The 19583-nt window shown below is 45.8% G+C and overlaps 1 protein-coding gene across 2 annotated transcripts in view; it reads left to right on the forward strand.

Annotated features, from left to right (window-relative positions):
* NTN4 (netrin 4) overlaps positions 1 to 19583 on the forward strand; it is a 48206-nt gene that overhangs the window by 12257 nt on the left and 16366 nt on the right. For both annotated transcript variants that reach the window (XM_032106296.1, XM_032106297.1), the window contains exons 3-4: positions 9113 to 9391; positions 18478 to 18604. In XM_032106296.1, the coding sequence (XP_031962187.1) occupies positions 9113 to 9391; positions 18478 to 18604 (406 nt within the window). The remainder of the gene's footprint in view (positions 1 to 9112; positions 9392 to 18477; positions 18605 to 19583) is intronic.

Consider the following 19583-nt stretch of genomic DNA (forward strand, 5'->3'; position numbering starts at 1 on the left):
GGTGTTCTTTTTCCTAGAATTAAGTCTAGCTCGTGGTAGCTGGGTAGTTTAAGCAACCTACAGACACAAAGCCTTTTCATTATAAACAAGAGCAACTGAAAAATATTCATGGAACTGTGTTACTCTTGGGCTGAAAGAAATCCCCTTGATCCTTAGTACCACTACAGTTACTGAAACACTAACCTGCTGCCTTTCAGGCTTTTGCAGTGGTGTGTTGTGCTCAGAAGCTGTTAACGAGGTTATTCTGCAGCTCTGGGGAGTGAGCCAGCTTTTCTTACAGCCCTGCCAATGAAGAAGCAAGTCCAGTCCTTTGTCTGGCTCTTTGGAGGTAGCTCCAGGTTTTTTTGGTCTTCCGCATGCACAACAGGTACTGCCGACAGGCCAAGGCTGAGAACATAAATCTTTTATGGGGATGGGGAAAGGAGGGGAATTGCTGGAGGGAAGAGTATTTAAATACCATCTTTCTTGCTGATGGGTCAAAGGACTTCATATCATCAGCTGAGCTGTGCTGGTTCATTTTCCTGACTAAGCTAGTGCAGCCTTGGAAATGGTGATTCTAAAGATGAGAAAAAGGCAATAATTGTTTTTCTTGGTAGTTCATAGCCAATGATATAATGCATCTGGAGGGTTTTGTGAGCCTAGAAACTGAGTGTTTCTATCTGTTTGATGAGTGAAAGTAATGGTTAGGCAAAATAGAGCCATTGTGGAATAAATTGTCAATTATTGGAGAAGCACTATTAATCGGAGATGAAGAAATCCAAGAGTTTTGAGCTGTAGAGAGATTTTTCTGATAAGAACATTACTTTTGTGATCATTGTCTGCATGAAGACAGGAATGACCTAGCAGTGTTTCATTTTCATCTAATGAAATTGTGTAGTTGGATGTTAAAGAGAAGCTGAGAAGATGGCTCTCATCAGATTGATTATTGCCAGAGATTTCAAGGATCCTGGAGAAATCCCAAAGGTCTTGCCTAGCTCTCCTTGTGCCTTTTCCAGCCCCTCACTGGCCAGCTGCTGCATGTGAGTAGGAGCTCTGCCTGTACAGCTTCTCGCTTTTGAGAATGGCAGAAGAATGCTTTGAGTTTCCCAAAAGATAAAAGTTACCTTGGTATAAATTAATTTGCGAGGGCTGATTATTTGAAATAGCTGGATTTTCCTCCTGAAATCTTTGTAAGATTGCATAACTTTCGGATGGTGAGGCAAGGGATTATTTGCCTTGATTTATGTGCTGTAAAAACTGCAGAAGGGCTGGAGGCATGGGCCAAATGCTGTCTTACATCAAATTATATGAAGCAGTCTTGTTAAGGTTGCTGCAGGAGTGACATTTCTCCAGAATCTCAAGGAGCTCAGGGACTGCTGCTGGTGGTATGCAGTGAGTTTCTGTCATGGTTGCTTGGGGATGTTGATCAAGTGCTAAACACTGTGACCTGCAAGATTCCAATGCTCACAGTGATCTTAGTGTCTCTGATGGTCTCCTCTCTGCAGTGGCAGAGGAAGGGCAGGTTTTCCAATTTCTATTGCTGTTTCACCTCATCCAGGAGATGCTGAAGTATGCACCTCTCCACAAGAAAAAGAGACTGTTCTTCCCTGCAGTCCACTTTGTCTGACAGGCAGAAAAATGAAGAAGGGTTTTAGAGGAGCTGGTGGGTAATACCTGCCCAGCTTAGGCTGATGAACTTTCCACACCATATGATTTATTTGCAGCATCTGCCAAAAAGACCAGTCTTTTTTTAGCCTAGGGTCATTGCAATGAATATAGCACAGAAATGCACAAAGGTTTCTCTCCTAAAATCTTGTTGCTTGGTGTGGTGATATATGAAATAAGTCTGTTTTGTCAGTAGAAGGTACCTGCATTGTGGCTCTAGCAGCCTTCTTCACAGGGGGTAGTAGTCCAACAGGCTTGATTTTGTGAAGCAACGAGATTGTTTTCTTAAAACTTTCAGGAGCTTAACACCTTTAAGGTGTATCTCCAAAAAGTGGTTGAAATTAGACAGTGGTTTCAGAGGTTTTTAGAGTGGACTGATGGGCCGGGACTTGGATACACACGCAGTGCAATGGCACAGGGCCCTTTTCTGTAGGGAACTAATTTTGCAAGCAAAATATTCCTCTGCAGACACAGCTGTCCCCTCCAGGAAGAGCCAAGGAGAGCCTGGCAGATTTTGACCACACTGATGCAGAAAATCACAGAAACTAATATACTGGCCAGGAGGGTAAACGCTAGCATAGAGTTGCATCCTCAATACTGAAAGCGGGAGACAGAAGAAGCTGTCTGCAGAGTATCTGTCACTCTCAGAAGGCATACGAGGGCAGGGAATCTGCTGGTTGTTGCCAGCACTTGGTCTGGTGTTTAGACCATGCATCTCACAGTCGGCGTGCCTGAGCTGATCCTGCACTGGCAGGGCTGAGGGACTGTGTTAAACCAGGCAGCTCCTGTGCCTGAGGCTTCCCACTGTAAAAAAAAAGGTCCCCAAAGGTGTCAGGGCAGGTAGGACTGTTCCTGTTCCCCAAGGGTACCAAATTAGATTCATTGCTGCAGCTTGAGTCTTGCTGCATGACACAGCAAACCTTGAAAGTCAAGCCATCCTCATATGAACAGTAAGACAGTCTCATCTCAGTCTACCCTGCACAGGTTCTGGTGTGAGAAGCTTAATTACTCTTTCCTGGGAAGGCACAGGGGGACAAGCACAGAATGGTCTTAGCTCCAAGATTCCTCTGCAGCACTGAAGGTGACTAAGCAGGAGTGTGTGAAAGAGGTGTGAGAACGCTCTCTTTGAAGGGGGAGCACCTGACTGGCGTATTTCTGCAGCTAAATTTACATCCAGCTCCATCAATCAGGCTTTTGTGGTGATGATGAGCTTATTGCTCTTAATACATTTCTTGGGTGGAAGTTGAAAGCAGACACTGTGCCAGGTTGACAGCTGGCATGCATATTGCATCATTACTAATATTTTCAGTTACACTTTTCTGGAAACCAGTCTTATTGCTGCCTGGGAGCTTTCCATAATGTTTACCAAGAGAATTTACTGCTTATAACTTTTACATCTATTGAGTAGGAAAGCTCAATTGCCATAAAAAAATTTCCCTACTAAGCTTCTCTGAACAAGACCAGCCAAGGCTGAAAGCAGTTGCCACTTTCGGGTAGTGCCTACAGGAGAGTTCCTGGGCTGTTGGATGGGCTGCTCTGGCTGTGGAGGGAGGCGCAGGGGGACAGGGTGCAAGCAGGCAGTGGCTGGGGGATGGCAGAAGCGTACCAGGCAGTGATATAGCATGGCCCATCTCAGCTTGTGCCATGGTTTGAAGTGACAGCCAAGGCCTGTGAACACAAGCAGATGTGAGGCAATGCTGGGCACACAGCTGGGAATCCCAGAGCCAGGATGTCAGAGACAAGGGCTTACTTTCACCTCAGCCCCAGCCCCAGGCAAGCAGTGTCTAGCCTCAGCTGCTTGTTGTGCTGGAGGGAAATTTTTCAGGAGGCAAAGGGTTGAGGTCCTGGATGTGCTGGCAGAGCTCCACCACTGCATTTACTGCCTACATTTTCAGAGCCTTGTCCAGGCACTAAATAAATCAGATCACTTTCAGTGACGTGGAGATTCCACAGGGCCCCAGAATACAGGCCAATTAAGCACATTTATTTAGTGCCTACATACCAAGAGTCACTGCAGACTCCTAATGCAAACCTTAACTTTTCTGTTAAACACTTACTTAGACATCATATGCCTTTTTGTAAAGTGATGCACATCCCTCACTGCTTTTGCTGTCTATCTGGATAAGACAACAAACTTTTCATTCTCTTTATTCATACTATTTTTTCTTTTGCTCCTGTAAAATACATTGAAAGGAATAAATCCACCAGCAAATATCAAGTAAACCAGTACTGAATTTATCAAATGCCCCTGAGCTAATGAATCACTAGTACGGGTAGGTCATTATTGTAGAGTACTTACAGATACATTTTCATGCATCCAGGTCAGACAATACAGGGTAGAGTGCATCAGTCTCTTTTGGAAAGAAATCACACATCACTTCATGCAATGTTACCACCCTGGTTTTCATTTACAACCAAGTAAAAATGTGGTTAATGTTTTTAATATTTGTTTATTGCTTTTATTTCTGCTGTATTCCTGTTTGTTGGCTTGTTCCCATGTGTATATGCTTCTTGAGTCCCCTATCCAGTTGTTCTCTCTGTAATTTATCAATGTTGCCATTTCATGAACCATCTCCTGCTGCCTTCCTGGCTGAGGCCAGGCTCCCAGTTGGAGGTTGGAGCGTGGCACCTCTGGCCAGGTGCCGGGACCCAGGGAATGAGCACGTGCATGGCAGCTGCAGGACCCTGTCCAAAGCCTCTGTAACTGTGCCTGTTTCTGAAGATCTGTGAGGAAGAAGCTTTTTGTGGATCGCCCATGTTTCTTCAATGTCAAAGGCATTTGTATCCTGAAGGATATATCCTGATCCACTTTATTGCTCTGGACATTTGCATCTTGACAAAGATCCGGGCCCTTGCAGCTTCGTTCGGTGGAGGTGAGCCCGTGACTCATCAAGAAACTTTTACTCCTGGAAAATCTTTTGTTGGTTCTGTTGACTTCCTCAGGCAACTTCGACTTAATGGCCTGTTTTGTTGCTGTTGAAATCATTCATTAGCATTTTCCTTCCCACTGTGGAAGTTTATATATAAAGATGTCCTTTTGTTGCCTCTCACATGTAAACATATTAGTGTACTTCTTGCAAAGGGACTTTAGGTATTTATATATCAAGGTCATTGTGGTGCAAGTGGTTACTTGAGTGCACCATGTCCATGGCTGCTGCTTTATTTATATACAGGGCTACATTTCTGCATCTGCGGAATGATGAGGAGCTCAGGCTTCTTCTCCCACTAGAACCTGTGAAATAATCAACAGAGCAAGAGTCGCTCATGACAGCCCATAAGGAAATGGAAACCCTGTGGAAATTTATTAGAGGCTGTCTATGTAATGATGTGACCAAACTGCAGACAGCTGCAGTGGTCTGACTGAAGAGCAGAGCAGAGTATTTTTACTCCATGGTACTTGCAAGGCACTGTGAAACAGCTTATCCACTCCTGCTCCCCTGGGAATGGAATGGCCTTCCCCTGGGAGTGGAGTGGGCTCCCTCCTGCAATCAACAGGCATCGAACTAAGAGGGTCAGGTGAGCCCAACCCTCTTGAGGCACAGCAGTGGCATTCCTCACTCAGAGACTGCAGACTACAGCTCCTATTTGGCTGTGTAGAAAGACCACCACCATGACAAAAAAAGTCTCTGTACAACTTTTAAATCGCTCCTCAATTGATGTTCCTTCATGCAGAGGTTGCTGTTACAGCACATGGGATCCAACAGCATCATTCCACATGTCACAGAATGAACATTACCCCAAGGACTAGGTATTTTGTTTCTTAGTGGTTCTATTTGCCTCCTGGTTGGTGGCATGAGTTATTGCTATATACTTCATTTTCAATGGAAGCTGAGATAAAGGTTCAGTTCCTGGGACTGTATTTAAGAAGAATCCCAAATATCATAAGATTTATAGTGAGCTAGCAACACTGGGAATGAAAACATCTTTCTGATAGGATATAATGTGGATGCAAAGCACAAAAATGCTGGGGGCTTCAATGTATGACTTCCAACTTGTTTTACAAAATATTAAATTTTAATTAGTGCATACATTTCAGAGCTGCTGGTGTAATGATCAGGGCCTTCCACACTTTGCTATCATATGTGGGGCTGACTACTGCACAAGTCACATCATCTGCCTAACATTGTGATGCTGGGGTTTGATATTTTGTTAGTAGGCCTCATACACAGAGACAGACTTGAGTGGGAAAGACGGAGGTCTGGTCACCATGAGGTGCTTACTGGTGAGGCTTGCTGCCAGCAGAGCAGAATCCTGGCTGGACAGTGGCACCAAAGGCCTACCCGGTGGCACCAGGGAGACAATGGGCTTGCAAAACCTCATCAGATGCACAAACATGTTGACAAAATGTTCTTTTCCAATTGTTCCTACACCCTTCCCCTACACTGTTAAAACTAAGCAATATTTTGGTTGAAGAGACCACTGACTACAGTAGCTGGGAGTTGCCAGCAGAACCAGAGGCGTGAAAACCTGGGCAGGTCTGCTGTGCAAGTCATGGTTCATTAGTAGCCCTGTGCCCATCCTACTGGTGGGACAATTGCATGGAACAGCCCAAGAAGAGGTAAAAGCAGTAAATCTGGCACTGCCCATGTGTGTATGTGTGGCTGGGCTGCTGGAAATCACCCATGGCAGCTGTATGAGACCAGTGTGGCTCCAGTCATGTGCAGACTCCTGAGACCAGCTGGGATAAATCAGTGATGTTAACAACTGAAAAGGGAAATCTTGCTGGGAAACGCATCCTTAACCTTATTATGCATTGTCTGAGGGCCTGTAGAATCCCAGCTGAATCTGCTGTGTCAGAGCAGAGAATGGCTATTTGTATGATGCCCTACATGTTATAATGACCAGTTAGTATTTTATTAAAGCAGAGCTGCCAGGGTCTGGGACGGAGGGATGGGGATGTTTACTGTCCTGGCAGCGCTGAGACCAGGCTCACTCTGTTACACAGCTGCAGGGCACAGTGTAGCTCCCCAGGCCAGCGCTGCTGGGCACAGCCAGAGCAATACAGGACAGCCGGGGGGAGCAGCTGAGAGCCCGCAGCCCCTGGGAATTACAGATAGAGCTCATGTTTAGCATCACTGTTTTCATGTAGCCATAAAAAGAAATGTTTGTGGCATTTTAGGGTCTGAGCAGGAATACTGGCTCCGTTGAAATCAGCAGCACAACTCCCCCTGAATTCCACACAGACAAGACTTAACTCTGTCAGTGCAGAGGCACTCAGGGTTATTGATTTCCTTGCTGCGATTGTCTTTACTAGAACCACAAACATCAGCCACATGCATTAAACAGGGATAGATAAATAAGGAAAACTGAAAACATGAGAAGAAAGTCTACAGCTCCATCTAGCATAAATTGTTCCCATTTATATATTTTCTTCCCTGCTCTCATCTGAATTAGGACAAAGAATTCTCTGAGATGCAATTTATGTAATATCAAGACACCCAAAATGCTAGTTTTTACTGAAAATTCTTGACCCGGCATTTTCTACCAACTCCACTAAAAGGAAATCAATGTCTCCAGTTTGGATTTTTCCCAAGGAATTTTCTTTCCATATCTGAAAGCATCTTGTGTTCACAAAACCACTTACAAGTAAATGTGATCAGAATGACATTGATTTAAATTTGGGTAAATAACAAGCCTTGGGTAGAAGTGCAGGACTTGGTAGTTGGAGTTCACTTGGGTTCCTATTGATATCTGGTTTATATTTTTATTTTAAGAAAGAAGACAAACTCTCTATATCCCTAAAAGAGAGGGGGGAAAAAGACCTCTTTTGAAGTGTGTTACTGTTTATTAATACCCCTCACTGGACTCAACACTTCTGCACAAGGAGCGCGCTCAGCAGCCTTGTCCCTTGACCACCTGTCCCAGTTAACCTTCTCCTTTACCTGTGTCTTTCTGGCAGAAGATGCCCAGATACCTTTGGGAGGGAGTGTTTGCAGCATGGCAGTGCAGAACTGCAGCCACGATGGGTTTGCCAGCATGCAACACCCAGCTCCAGCACAGCTGAGCCCCGCTGCCACCAGCATGCTGCAGCAACTGTGCTTGGCAGGCTAGCGGGGCACGCAAAAGCATGCTGCCGCCATTCAGCTCCAAAACAAGGGCTAAATCTCCTTCCAGGCTGAGACAAAGCTTCTTCTGGCTGGATTCTGGCAGCTCTGGAGAAAAGCCAGGTCCCAGCCAGGAGCAGTGCCAGCAGTGGTGGGGCTGATGGAAGCAGCAGCTGGTAGGCAAAGCTTGTGGGCAGGCCAGCTGGCAGCACTGTGGTCATTATTTCCAGGATCTGTGGATCCTGATCAAATAAAAGGGAAGCCTTCATCAGCTGAAGCATATCAGCTGCTTTCTCTGGAAGGAGTGGATTTAGGGGTAGGAAGCTGTGATCCCTGATAGCAACAGCAGAAATTTTGTGCCCTGCCTCTCACCAGGTGGGAAATAATAGCTACCTTCTTGCTGCCTGCAAGAGGCTGGCCAGCATTTTGGGTGGCGTGGGTGGTTTCAGCAGGGCAGCAGGGTAGTTTGAGGAGGTTTTAAATCACTGCTGGGTGTAGTGCATTGAGTCATTAGGCTGCATCACACCCTCAAACACCCAAGCAATTTGCTCAAATGTTGTTTTTAATTATTGTAGTTCATCAAGCCATCAGTGACTGTTCAGTGAAAAACTACTGAACTATTCAGAAAGTGTCACTGTAAGTTGAATGTACCAGTAGCTAATACAGGTGTCATAAATGTGTTATTTTATGTCAATGGTAGTCATATGAAGTATATACTTCTGTTTTCTCATTGTAGGCAGCTAGACCAAAAACTTTAAAATAAACCTTTTCAAGAAAATTGGTAATTTTTATCTAATGCTCTCAATATTCAGCTTGAGCCAATATTTACCTATTCAATCAGACTGAAGTTAAAATAAAGAATGAGTGATAAGTATTTATTTAAACTTTGGAAGCCCCCCTCTTTCCTTTCTTTCTTATCTCGGTTTTCTTGATTATCAGCTTGCTGTCACTAATTGCCACACCTAATCACTTTTCTACTAGGAAGCATCCTGGAACTGATAGGAACCAAATATTTGGAAATATGAGCTATATTTGTTTAAAAACATACCCATTCTGGGAGAGGGAATGTTAATGAAGAGTACCCCACATGAACATCACTTGGCAGGGTGCTGGTCCCTGTGCTGGGCCACATCACAAAGCAGGGGCACCCACCCCTGATTTAAATTAATGGCAAAGTGTCACTTGACATCCATAAGGTCCATACTTCTTGTGGAGAGGAACATAAGGGTTCATGGGGAATCACCCTGTGCACACTGAGTTGGAGGTGGATTTGCTGCGCCCACCCCTTGTAGAGGGGAAAGAGCATCATGAGAGCCTGGCGCATGCTCCCAGAGGATGCTGTCGCTGCCATTCCACCCCATGGCCCACCCTGGAGCTGGCTGACATCCTTCTTTCTGCTTCACCTGCTGTGTTTCTCTGCCCAGGTGATCTTCCGAGCCCTGTCACCGCCTTATGCCGCGGAGGACCCATACAGCGCGGAAGCCCAGGCGCAGCTGAAGATCACCAACCTGCGCGTGCGGCTGCTGGAGCGGCAGGGCTGCCCCTGCCTCCCGGCCAGCCCAGCCCCACAGCCCCCGCCATCCCTGCACTATGCCATCTATGACTTCATCGTGAAGGGCAGCTGCTTCTGCAATGGCCACGCTGACCACTGCATCCCTGTCGCTGGATTCAAGCCCATCAAGGCGTCTGGGGTTCTCCATGTGGTACGTACATGCACCCAATGATGTCTGCACTGCAGAAAGTGGAGTTTTAAAAACAGTCAGGGATGGTATAGAGTATGGTACAGGTCTAAGCATGCCATATTTGACATGTGATGCCCTAGATTCCAAGCACAGTGAGCAGAAATGGTCTTTACAAAGGAGGTGGGTCTCCATGTGGGACTGAAGTGCTGAGCTTCCTTTGTGTCTTGGTGTGGGACTCTCACCCTTCAAAGGTGCTCCACGTAATTTATTAATTTCAGATAGATCTTTAAAAATATTTAAACTGCTGACACCCTTCTCTGCCCAAATGCTAACTTACAGTAACAGAATATCTAAAAGATAAAAAATGTAGGGCATTCTGATAACAAAGAAGGAGGAGAGCTTCTCTGAAGGTACCAGGTATCATGTGACTACCATTGTTTCTGGAGGATCCAAGGATATTGGGTTGGGTCTTGAACCAAGGGGATAGAGATGGATTTTGACTCTCACTCACGGGCTTTCCATTGCACTTTGCAATACCTCTCTCTGGAAAAAAACCCCTGTGCTCTGCTTTCCCATCACAGAAGCTCTGAGCTCAAATCCCTAAGGACTCGCCAAGACCTAAACTCCAGGGAAGCAAGAGCAAATAACCCATAGGGCAGGTGATGGGCACAGCAGTGGCCAACACATTGGATGCCTGTGGCATGGCATGCCTGCACCCAGCCAGTCCAGGGACACTTGCTGCCCCCAGCACATCTTATCCTTTCTGCCCATCTAGGCTGGCTCTGACAGCCCTGGCTTTGCTGGCAGAGGAGCAGTAGGGAAAGTCGGAGCAGCCAGACATACTGCACTGAATAATGTTAGAAAGAGAAAAATCATTAAAAAAAAGAAGGCAGTTAGTCAAGGTAAGGGGTCCAGCTCTTCAGAGAGCTCTCATTTCACTTAAATTACAGTCTCAGACATGAAGCAGACAGCATGTTTCCCTTCTAATAGAGCTAGCCTTGCAATATCTTGAAGGAATACCAGCTTGAAAGTGTGCAGCACTGTGATTGATAAGACTGTTTCAAGTAGCAGTACTCTGCTTTCCACAGATGTCCCCTGAGCGAAAGTCTTTGAAAGGAGCTGTTTGCTCAGGATTATTTTGGTGGGATACAATTGCACAGGAGCGTGCCCTGGAGCACCACTGAGAGTTGTAACAGAGCCTGCAGCCAAATAGGCTTCCAGTATGGCTACAGCCTACGGCAACTATAGTGTGCAGGTAACAGGCAGTGCTGTGGGAACGAAGCAAGTGCCAAAATCGCACTGAAAACAGAGCAAGAAATAGCAACAAACCCCTGCACTGGCCCCGAGGGGGAAATTCAACTCTGGTTATAAATGTTTATGTGGCAGGAGTCCCAAAGGTGACGTTTCTACAGTGAGGCTGACTCATTTTACTGTATCATACACCTCATCCTGCATGTCCTGTGGGAGATGTGCCAGTGTAGGGGTGACACAGCCCCATGGTTTGCAGGGAGGATCAAAGCACGGTAAGAGCTTTCCTCTCCCAATACCACATTTTCCATCATAGAACTGGGGCAGTTTTGGCTGAGCCTAGACCGTGCCAGGCTCCTGTGGGCATGAGGCTACTGCTATTCAGGGACTGCAGTGACAGCCGCCTCGTGCAACCCAGCCTGGGGTTTGCCAGTGCAATGTCTGTGGCTGTTTAAGTGGTAGAAGTCAAAAAACTTCTGAAAAGACAGTAGGATTTCAGAGAGGGAGCATTTTTATATATTTCACCTGAAAAACTCACAGAAAATATAATTCTGAAGAATTATGACCAATCATTCAAGAGGGAGATGGAGGCTTCAGTATAGTCTTTATGTAACTCTATCCACCAAGGGTTTTATCAGAACCATCACTGCAAAACTGAGGACAACAAAAGCAGGGAAGCACAGTAGCATTTCACAATATGATTATAAAATCTGGCTCTGTTTTTATGCTTGTTTAGACAAGAGCACTGCTGAAGAATATGCCCTAAGTTAGAGAGTCAACATCAAAATTTAAGTATGTTTAAGATTGTTTAAAAAAAAACAAACAACTTTTCAAAAAAAATCTATGTGCAAGTTTTCTTAACCCCCCCCACTTGTTCTCAGCCTACAGGCAAAATCCTAACTTGCAGCCTTAGTTTCAGTCCCTGCTTGGCCAGCAGAAGACCCAGGTGTGATACATTTATTTTTCTCTTGGGCTGCTTTGGGCAGTAAGTCGGGGTATCCCAGCAGCACTAAGCCAGGTGCCAGGTCTCAGCCAGATCTCACAAAGTGACCAGGAGCATTTCAGCCACCTCACCCAGAGATGATCTGACAAAACAGCGTGGGTATGTGAGAATGCTGGGGGCTGCTGCTCTGGCAGGTTTGGTGCAGGGTTGTGACCCAAGGGGCCAGGACGGTCAGCTTGGGACATGGGCCCACCTGCTGCCTCAGGATTCCTCCTGTTGGATGTATTTTTTCTTGAAATCTTGACAATTGTGTGCTGAGAAGGTGGCAGCTTTGAAGGTAAATATTGTGAATGGCTGAAGTGAGACTGCAAGTCCACTTGGCCATGAGATAATACTGGCTTCGGACACCTTCAGGGATGCAAACAGGGTGGCTTCATGAGCAAAGAGGGGCTCCTTCCACCCTGGCAGAAGCAGCTGTAGCTCCATTCACTGGAGTGGGGAAACCTCAGTCTGCAATTTGTCTGAGTCAAGTCAAAGCAAAGTTCAACTTTACAGAGTCTGATAAGAGATTTGTTTCTGTGCCCTCATCACCATCTAGCTGCAAAACTCTCCATGATGCTCCTCTCTTGCTGGCAATTCCCCCACCTACCATTTCTCCTAAAATATAATGGAATTTGTGTAGGAAAACTCTGGTTTTGTTTGAGTATCAGGAATGCCATGTCAGCCTTTAGGTGAATTCTGAATATACATGTGGAACTTCTGCTCTAGAGGAAGATATACTTCCATAAGCTCCTCAGGAAGACTACAGAGAAGACCTGGCTGCCTTCCTAGGATGGCAAGGGCTGCTCCTTGTGGGTAGTACGATCCTGATTGTCCCTTGTTGTACACTTGTGTGCAACAGACAACTGTCAGGTTGATACAGATACACTTTCTCTCTTTCCTACTTCTCCCAATTTTATTCAAAGGGTCACTACCCAAATCTCATCAGCAACAGCCCAATGCATACCCAGGAAAAGATATGCATGGACAAACAGACGTCTTACCATACCATGCTAAGCAGTTGATCACTTTGTGAGCTGCATTACATGGCAAACCATAAATATGAGCAGACAAAAGAATTCACATATATAGGAGATCCCTCCTGATCTTCAGTGGCCATGAGAAAACTGTTTCTTCCTCTGATCTGTGGCACAGGAGCTTCTCACCCTTTGCCAGTACCTCCGCACATGGGGCCGTTGTAGTGCATGCTTGGCCTCTTACCAGCTAAAGCATCCCTGCTTGCAGCTATGGCAAGTGTCATGCAAGAGGAGAGGCAAGTGTTGTGCAAGCCTGGAGATAAGTAGGATCTTGCAATTTAGGGCTCCAAAGTGGGGAAAGCAAACCCAGAGGTACCTCACCTGGGTTGTGCAGTTCTGTCTCAAGGTGAGAGCTGGAGTTCATCCATCTCAGAGACTCCTTGGCCCTCCCTGGATCTGGATTCGTGCAAGTTAGCCAGCTGATCTCGCCAGGCTCCTTCCATAGTTATGAAGGTCAGGATCCTGGGTGGACTAAGATACTCCGCTGAAGCACTTCTGTGTAGTTAGGCAGGGTGAATATTCCCCCCCCCCCGCTTCCCATGTGGCCAACCCAGTGGCTGTTATAAATTGTTATCATGCTACTGACATCAAAAGATGTTCAAGGTCTTCCAGAGCAACGCTGACAGAAGCCTATTGTACAAGGAATTAAAAAAAACCCACCACACAGCCCCCACACCCTGGACAACAAGCTTTGTATTCTCTCCCAAGAACGAGATAGGATATGAGAATTTTCTCATGCATAAATTTGGTTGTCTGGTGCTTTGGGAAAAGAATACCTCCCCGTGTGCTGACAGCCACCAGTAGGCATTGGTTCTAAAACCGGCACAGCAGTTTGAGCACAACAGAGTTTAAAAGCTATGGCTAGAGACTCAGTGTGAATGCTGCCATTTTCCCTTAGGCTGGTACCATGCCCACTTTCCATGAAAGTAAAAAAAAAAAAAAAAAAAAAGGAGAGAGAGAAAAAAAAAATACAGTTTTAGCAGTTCTAAAAGGAAATTCTATTAAAAGCAGTTGCCCCTCCCAGCTATTTAGACTGTTTATGCTATCAGGTCTTTGGGACATTGATTTTCTTTTAGTGTGCATTTGTGTTGGACTCCACATAGTGGCTGAGTTCTTACAATATAAATCAATTCATAACAGGTGACTGAAAGCATTTTTCCCCCAGCGCAGCATTCTTTGTCACTGCCCAACATTTTGGAACATGATAAATATGGGGGAAAGTATTTTATAGGATTTGACTAAAGAAAAAGCCCTATGTATTTGCAATCCGAAAGGAAGCGCTGGAAAATTATAATTTGGCAACAAAAGGCTCTGGAAGGAAGCATGCCCTAGCAACTGTCTTTGTATGGAGAAATCAGTCGCTCGTTTATCTTACAGAAGGCAACTTTTGTAACACTGTTTGCATTGTGCCCTCTAATGACTGACGTTGCGACGGGGCTGTCAAGCTAAGAAGGGGAACAGTGTGAAAGTGAACTGGGATATAAAGACCCCATGACAAAATGAAAAATGTTATAAGAAGGCCTTGCTGCTTAAATGAGTCAGGAGCCGTGTGAATGCTTAAAGGAGTGAGACATGCTGGGAATTGTGTCTGTGTATTTAGTGATGCTCCATAATGACCCTAGTGGGTACGCCTTACAGTTAACTATAAGTTGAAGTGAATGAAAAGGGAGGAAAATATGTCCTCTTTCCCCTGTCAATGCACAGGGATCACATTCTGCCTTCACAAAGGTGCTGAGATGCTGGAGAAATCCTGAAGGCCAGGTATGTCATTTCCCCCGTCTACCTTGGGTCCCAGCAGAGCTGCTGGGCTGGTTTCTCAGCCTCGTCTCCCAGCTGCTCCATGGCATGACAGGGCATTTGCATGGCAGACCAGTCTTGCAAGTGGCCCTCCTACAGCTCTTACAGACATTAATTTGCCCAGTGTAGGCAGTCTGTTGGCTGTTTTTCACCTGCTGCCACTTCCCTTCTCTTTCTATTACCCCTTCTTGTCCTATCTTTCTCGTATTTCTAGCTCTCATAGTATTTCTTTATAACTAAAAAAAATACACATCTACCTATGGGCTGCAAGAAAGGGCTTGCTAGTATCCACCTTTTTTTTGTTTCCAATGCATAAAAATGTTTTCTGTCATGCTGGAATTATGTAAAAGAAAGAAGATATTTTCTTCAATGGGATAAAGCTAGGTTGGAGAGACTTTAAAGCAGAGCTATTTTGGGGGTAATCATTATAATGCTATTCTGAGAGAATAAATACATCAGCTTGAGGCAAGATTTTTGAATCACTTAGGTCTGACTTTTCATTAAACTTCTGTGAAAAAGGAATATGGAAAAGAAGGTACTAACTGAATGGTTGCACTGAGAAGCAAGCTGTTAAAGACTCTGTTTCCCTCTGCTCACTGGGTTCAGCTGCCCATTTAGCTGTTTTGCTTATTCATTAGTGGGTCTGCACCCCACGCTCTACCTGGCCTAGAGGGGTTGGGGCCACTATGAGATCTGAGGGGACCTTGGAGAGGCAAAGTTTTCTCAACCTGTTTAAGTAGCAGGGCTGTAAAGGCACGGCACCATCAGAATTGGGAAACCTGCTGACTTTTCCAAAGCTTACTCCCAAAGATTGGAGTCTGGGTAGTGCTTCTGATACAGAAGCGGGGTCAGCCAGGCCGTTGCATCCCATAACTCTGCAGGTGTTCACCCAAACTTGAATCCCACTGAGATTATGAGTCCCCAGCCCTGCAGCGAGCAGGGGCACACAGGTTTGCACTGAAGTGTGCATCACAGGCTGGGCTACTGAAAAGCCATGCCAGGCCCTGCCCAGGTGAGCAGAGGGCATGTGGGATCCACAGTGGGATCTGCACTTGGGAAGGAGCAGCTGATGGCGGCTGGTTGTGATAAACCCTGAGGAAAGGTAACTGCAAAGCAGCATCGTTATGATAAGGATGGGGAACACGTTCCTCCCGGCAACAGTTTTTAAATTACATACAACCTCTTTTTTTGGAGTTCACATACAGATTAATATTAATATGTTGGTGCACAGCTATTCAGTGGTTTACTTATTAGCTCTGCATGCCAAATTAATGGTGGAACAGTAGGTTCTTGGGATTCTGTTCTGTTGTATTTTCACCCTCCTTCCTTTATTCCAGCAATGCAGCATGCTCTATTATACTGTACTTGGGTTTTCAGAAAATCTGAGCTCTTACTCTTTGGAACCATGAATGCTCCTTGGCGGGGCATTTTGCCTTGCTCTCTGCTGGTGTCTTGGGATGCTTAATTCTTTGAGGGTTTCTGAGGTGCTGCTGAGTTTCAGATGAGTTTTTGGATTATTAATGCTGAGCAGCCGTTGGATGATTGATTGGGTCCCCACTGATTCTTTGTATGGCTTTGGCAAGGAGTAAGCTGAATTTGGAGGGTAAGGCTACAGGCTGTGGGCACAGGAAGGGGAAGCACACATCCCTAAAGTAATCTCAAGGGTCCCCATGTCTGAGACAATTTCTGTTTGCAATTCTTCTCCCACGTCCTTCTCACTTTGGCATCATGATTGCAAAAGCACCAAAGGACCCCCGGGTTTTGACCATGGCACCCTCTGACTCCTTCAGGTCACCTTCTCTTCCTGATCATGTATGTCCTGGGTCTGGTGGGTCCCTCTACCCTTAAAGCTGGGACAGTCCTGTGAGGAAGGATTTCTGAAGGATTTCTGTGGTCACAGATGTGGTTCAGGCTAGTACAACCTGTCTAGCCATAACCACTCAATGGCCAAAGGGCTTGCAAGAAACTCCTACCAAAAGTGGCATCAAAGAGTTAGGACACCATCAAAACTACCACAAGATGACCAGTACAGGTTTAGTCATTTTCTATTTCCAAGCAGGTGTGTATGCTTTCAAATGTGTGTGAAGTGAATCTGTAACGTTGGTTTCTGTGTGGATCTTGTCTAAAAAATATGAGAGAGAGAAATTCAGTGAAGAGCAGTAATTTAGGAAAGTGAGGCATCTGAGAGTTTGAAGAATATTTTGTTGGTGGTAGCAATAATGAAAATGTGAAAACACAAGACACACTTTGAGAACTAAGTATACCCTCCAAATCTGTTGTTTCTTTTCTATATTTACTTCTCATTCTTCTCAAACATGAGCACACGTTTAAGCTTATATCAATACGGTAAGCCAGACACACCAAGTAGCATCTGCAGTGAGATCAACTAATACCTGTGATGAGGCCAGATAGCACAGAAAACAATGTTAGCTTAGTATCTTCACTTTGGCTTAGATGCTTGTGCGTTCTGACTCCATCTGTACCTATCCATTGCTTACACAGCCCAGTTGCTGTTCTGTATTGTTTGATGATCTGACATTTTAACAAGGCAGGAATGAATTTTAAATGTTTTTGAAAGATTGCTATTTTCATTTCTGCTGAAAAGTCTTTGAAGGACTTTCCAGGTCAGTTTTGACATTTTTTCTGTGCTGGTTACATTTGACTCCTGTGAGATAGCAGCTGAAATCTATTCATTATGAATGAATAAATCAGAAAGTCATCATTCACCAGTAGTGTGTGTGGTGTGTGCATGCACATATGTAACAAGCAGGAACTGTTTACAACATGTTCAAGGTCCTCTTCTGTTTTGTTTACTGTTGAGGCTTTTCAAAGGAACCTTTTGTGGCGGTCTCGGCAGCAATTCATGCAGTTAGGAACAGCGCACTTGTAAAACCACAAGTTAAACAGCGTGGAAGGGAGCACTTTCCAGCAGCAGTTAAAGCCATGCCCCAGCTCCGGGCTGGAGCACCAGGCATCCCAACTATCCTGTGTTCCTCTTGATGCCAAAAGCAGCCAGCAGCTGGTGCAGCTCCATTGGCTTTATGGCCAACTTGTGTCATGAGCACAGGGCTACTGAGGCCCCCAGCTCGTTACTGAGCAGCAGGAGAAGCTGAACCATGTACTTAAAAGCAAAATGTGGAGCAGAGTAAAGCTACAAGCACAGGCACATATCAAAATGGCTACAGTAGGTAGCTACCTGCCATGCTCCATGGGAAAAGGCAGGGCCTTCAGCCTTGCCAGCAGAGCCATGCTGCTGCAGAGCTTGGTTTTGTTGCAGCCAGGCACTGCCAGGCTGCTCATGCCCTCTGGCTACATCCTGTTTTCGTTGCATTTGCCAATAGGGTGAGTAATGCCAGCGACTGACAGAGCAGCTGGCACTAAGTGTGCTGTGCTGGCTTTTCATCTCTAATTACCCCCTTACACTGGGCTGTCTAGCTGTTAAATTATCTGTCATGAACATGTCCGAGTATAGTCAGTCATGGGCCTTCTGCTATCCTTGATTCTTCCTTTGTGGGGCAAAAATTCTGCCTAGGATGAGTAGATATTTATGTTTCAGGGGGTTGGTTTTATTTTTTCTCATACTTATTTGTGTTGGAGATGGCTGGGGATACAGAGCTAGGTGCTGAGATTGTAGGTGCTATTCCTGCAGTACTGCAAAGGTGTATTCATGTTTACGAGAGAGAAAAAGAGAAAGGTTTTACAGTGTTTCCCAAGGATGCTTTGAATCTTGGCTTCTTTTAATCTCTCCTGGAAATTCATGCTGCATCTGGAAACTGCTAAAGACCCTTTTAGATCTCAAAAAGGAAGAAAAAAAGGTACAATTCTACAATACCATGACATGCAGATCTACACGTACTGACCTAATTGAAAGTGTAACTACAGAATATTTGCCCTTGGCTGAACTAGACATCATGTTATATCCCTCTTTCTAGTCAATGCAATAGCATGTAGCTGGCCTGCTATTTCCTGTGTGTGGGCATTGCTTGTGCCCCAGAGACTCTGGCCTTTGCTGTGGGTGATCCTTGCTCTCTTTCCCCTATTAGGTCCATGGGAAATGCATGTGCAAGCACAACACCGCAGGGTCCCACTGCCAGCACTGCGCCCCGCTCTACAATGACCAGCCTTGGCAGGCTGCCGACGGCAAAACCGGAGCCCCCAAAGAGTGTCAGTGTAAGTAGCCAGTCAGGAACGGCGTCTCCAGAGCCTCTGCCAGAGTGAAATCCTTCCTCCATGCGTGCCTCTCTCCCATCTGTCCAAGAGGCAGCACATCCTGGGGTGGGTGGGTGGTAGTCTCCAAGCAGCTCAGTGAGTGAAGAGCCACTGCCACGCCCCTGCCCAGCACCCACCACATGTTTGTGTGGCAAGGACAGCCCTGTTTGCACAGCCTCTCATGTGGAAATCCTCACGAGACCATGATGTCTGTTGGTTTGGCCTTTCTCTGGGACCCAAGTGCATCTCCTGGAGATATGGTCTGCTGCTGTGGGCAGACTGCAGGCTGCCCAGGGTACCTAGGAGGTGACAAGGGGCCAGATTTTTCCCCTCCATAGACACCACTGACAAACACGTTTGCAGGAGGTATGGCTTTCTGCTGCTGGATGTGGGCTCTGCTTACCCCTAGGCACTGAGGGTGGGAGGAGCCTTGGGCTCTGGAGGTTTGAGGATTAGTTGTGCAGTGCCAAGGAGGATACTTAGGGTGAATGCTGGAAGCAGGGGAATGCAGACGTCATGGGGCCGTCTGCTTCAGTAACAGCAGCAGTCTAGTCAGAAGGGCGCTGAGGACTAACCACACCATCCCTCACACACCTCTCCTCCACCTGCCTTTTTTCTCCATCAGCTGCAGGGAACATCCTGACAGCATGCTCATGGCACACGTTGTATAGGGCAGTGCTGATTTCTAAAGCTGAGATGGAAAGATCCTTCCTCAGCACGACCCATGAATGTAGGAGTCTCTCTGTCCTGGCCTGACCACCTGTGGCTGCCCTTGTACTGGAAAAGCTGTATTGGGAATAAAAGAGTTAAAGAAAATACTTAAATGTTATCTCCAGATGTTGGGAAGTGTGGATGAAAATGTAGTGATACTTCATGCATCTGAATGAATAACAGGTTCATAGGTCAAGTCCCCATTCCAAAATGTGGTTTGAGTTTTTGT

The sequence above is a fragment of the Corvus moneduloides genome, chromosome 4 (assembly GCF_009650955.1).
Source record: "Corvus moneduloides isolate bCorMon1 chromosome 4, bCorMon1.pri, whole genome shotgun sequence".
NCBI classification, from domain to species: Eukaryota; Metazoa; Chordata; class Aves; order Passeriformes; family Corvidae; genus Corvus; species Corvus moneduloides.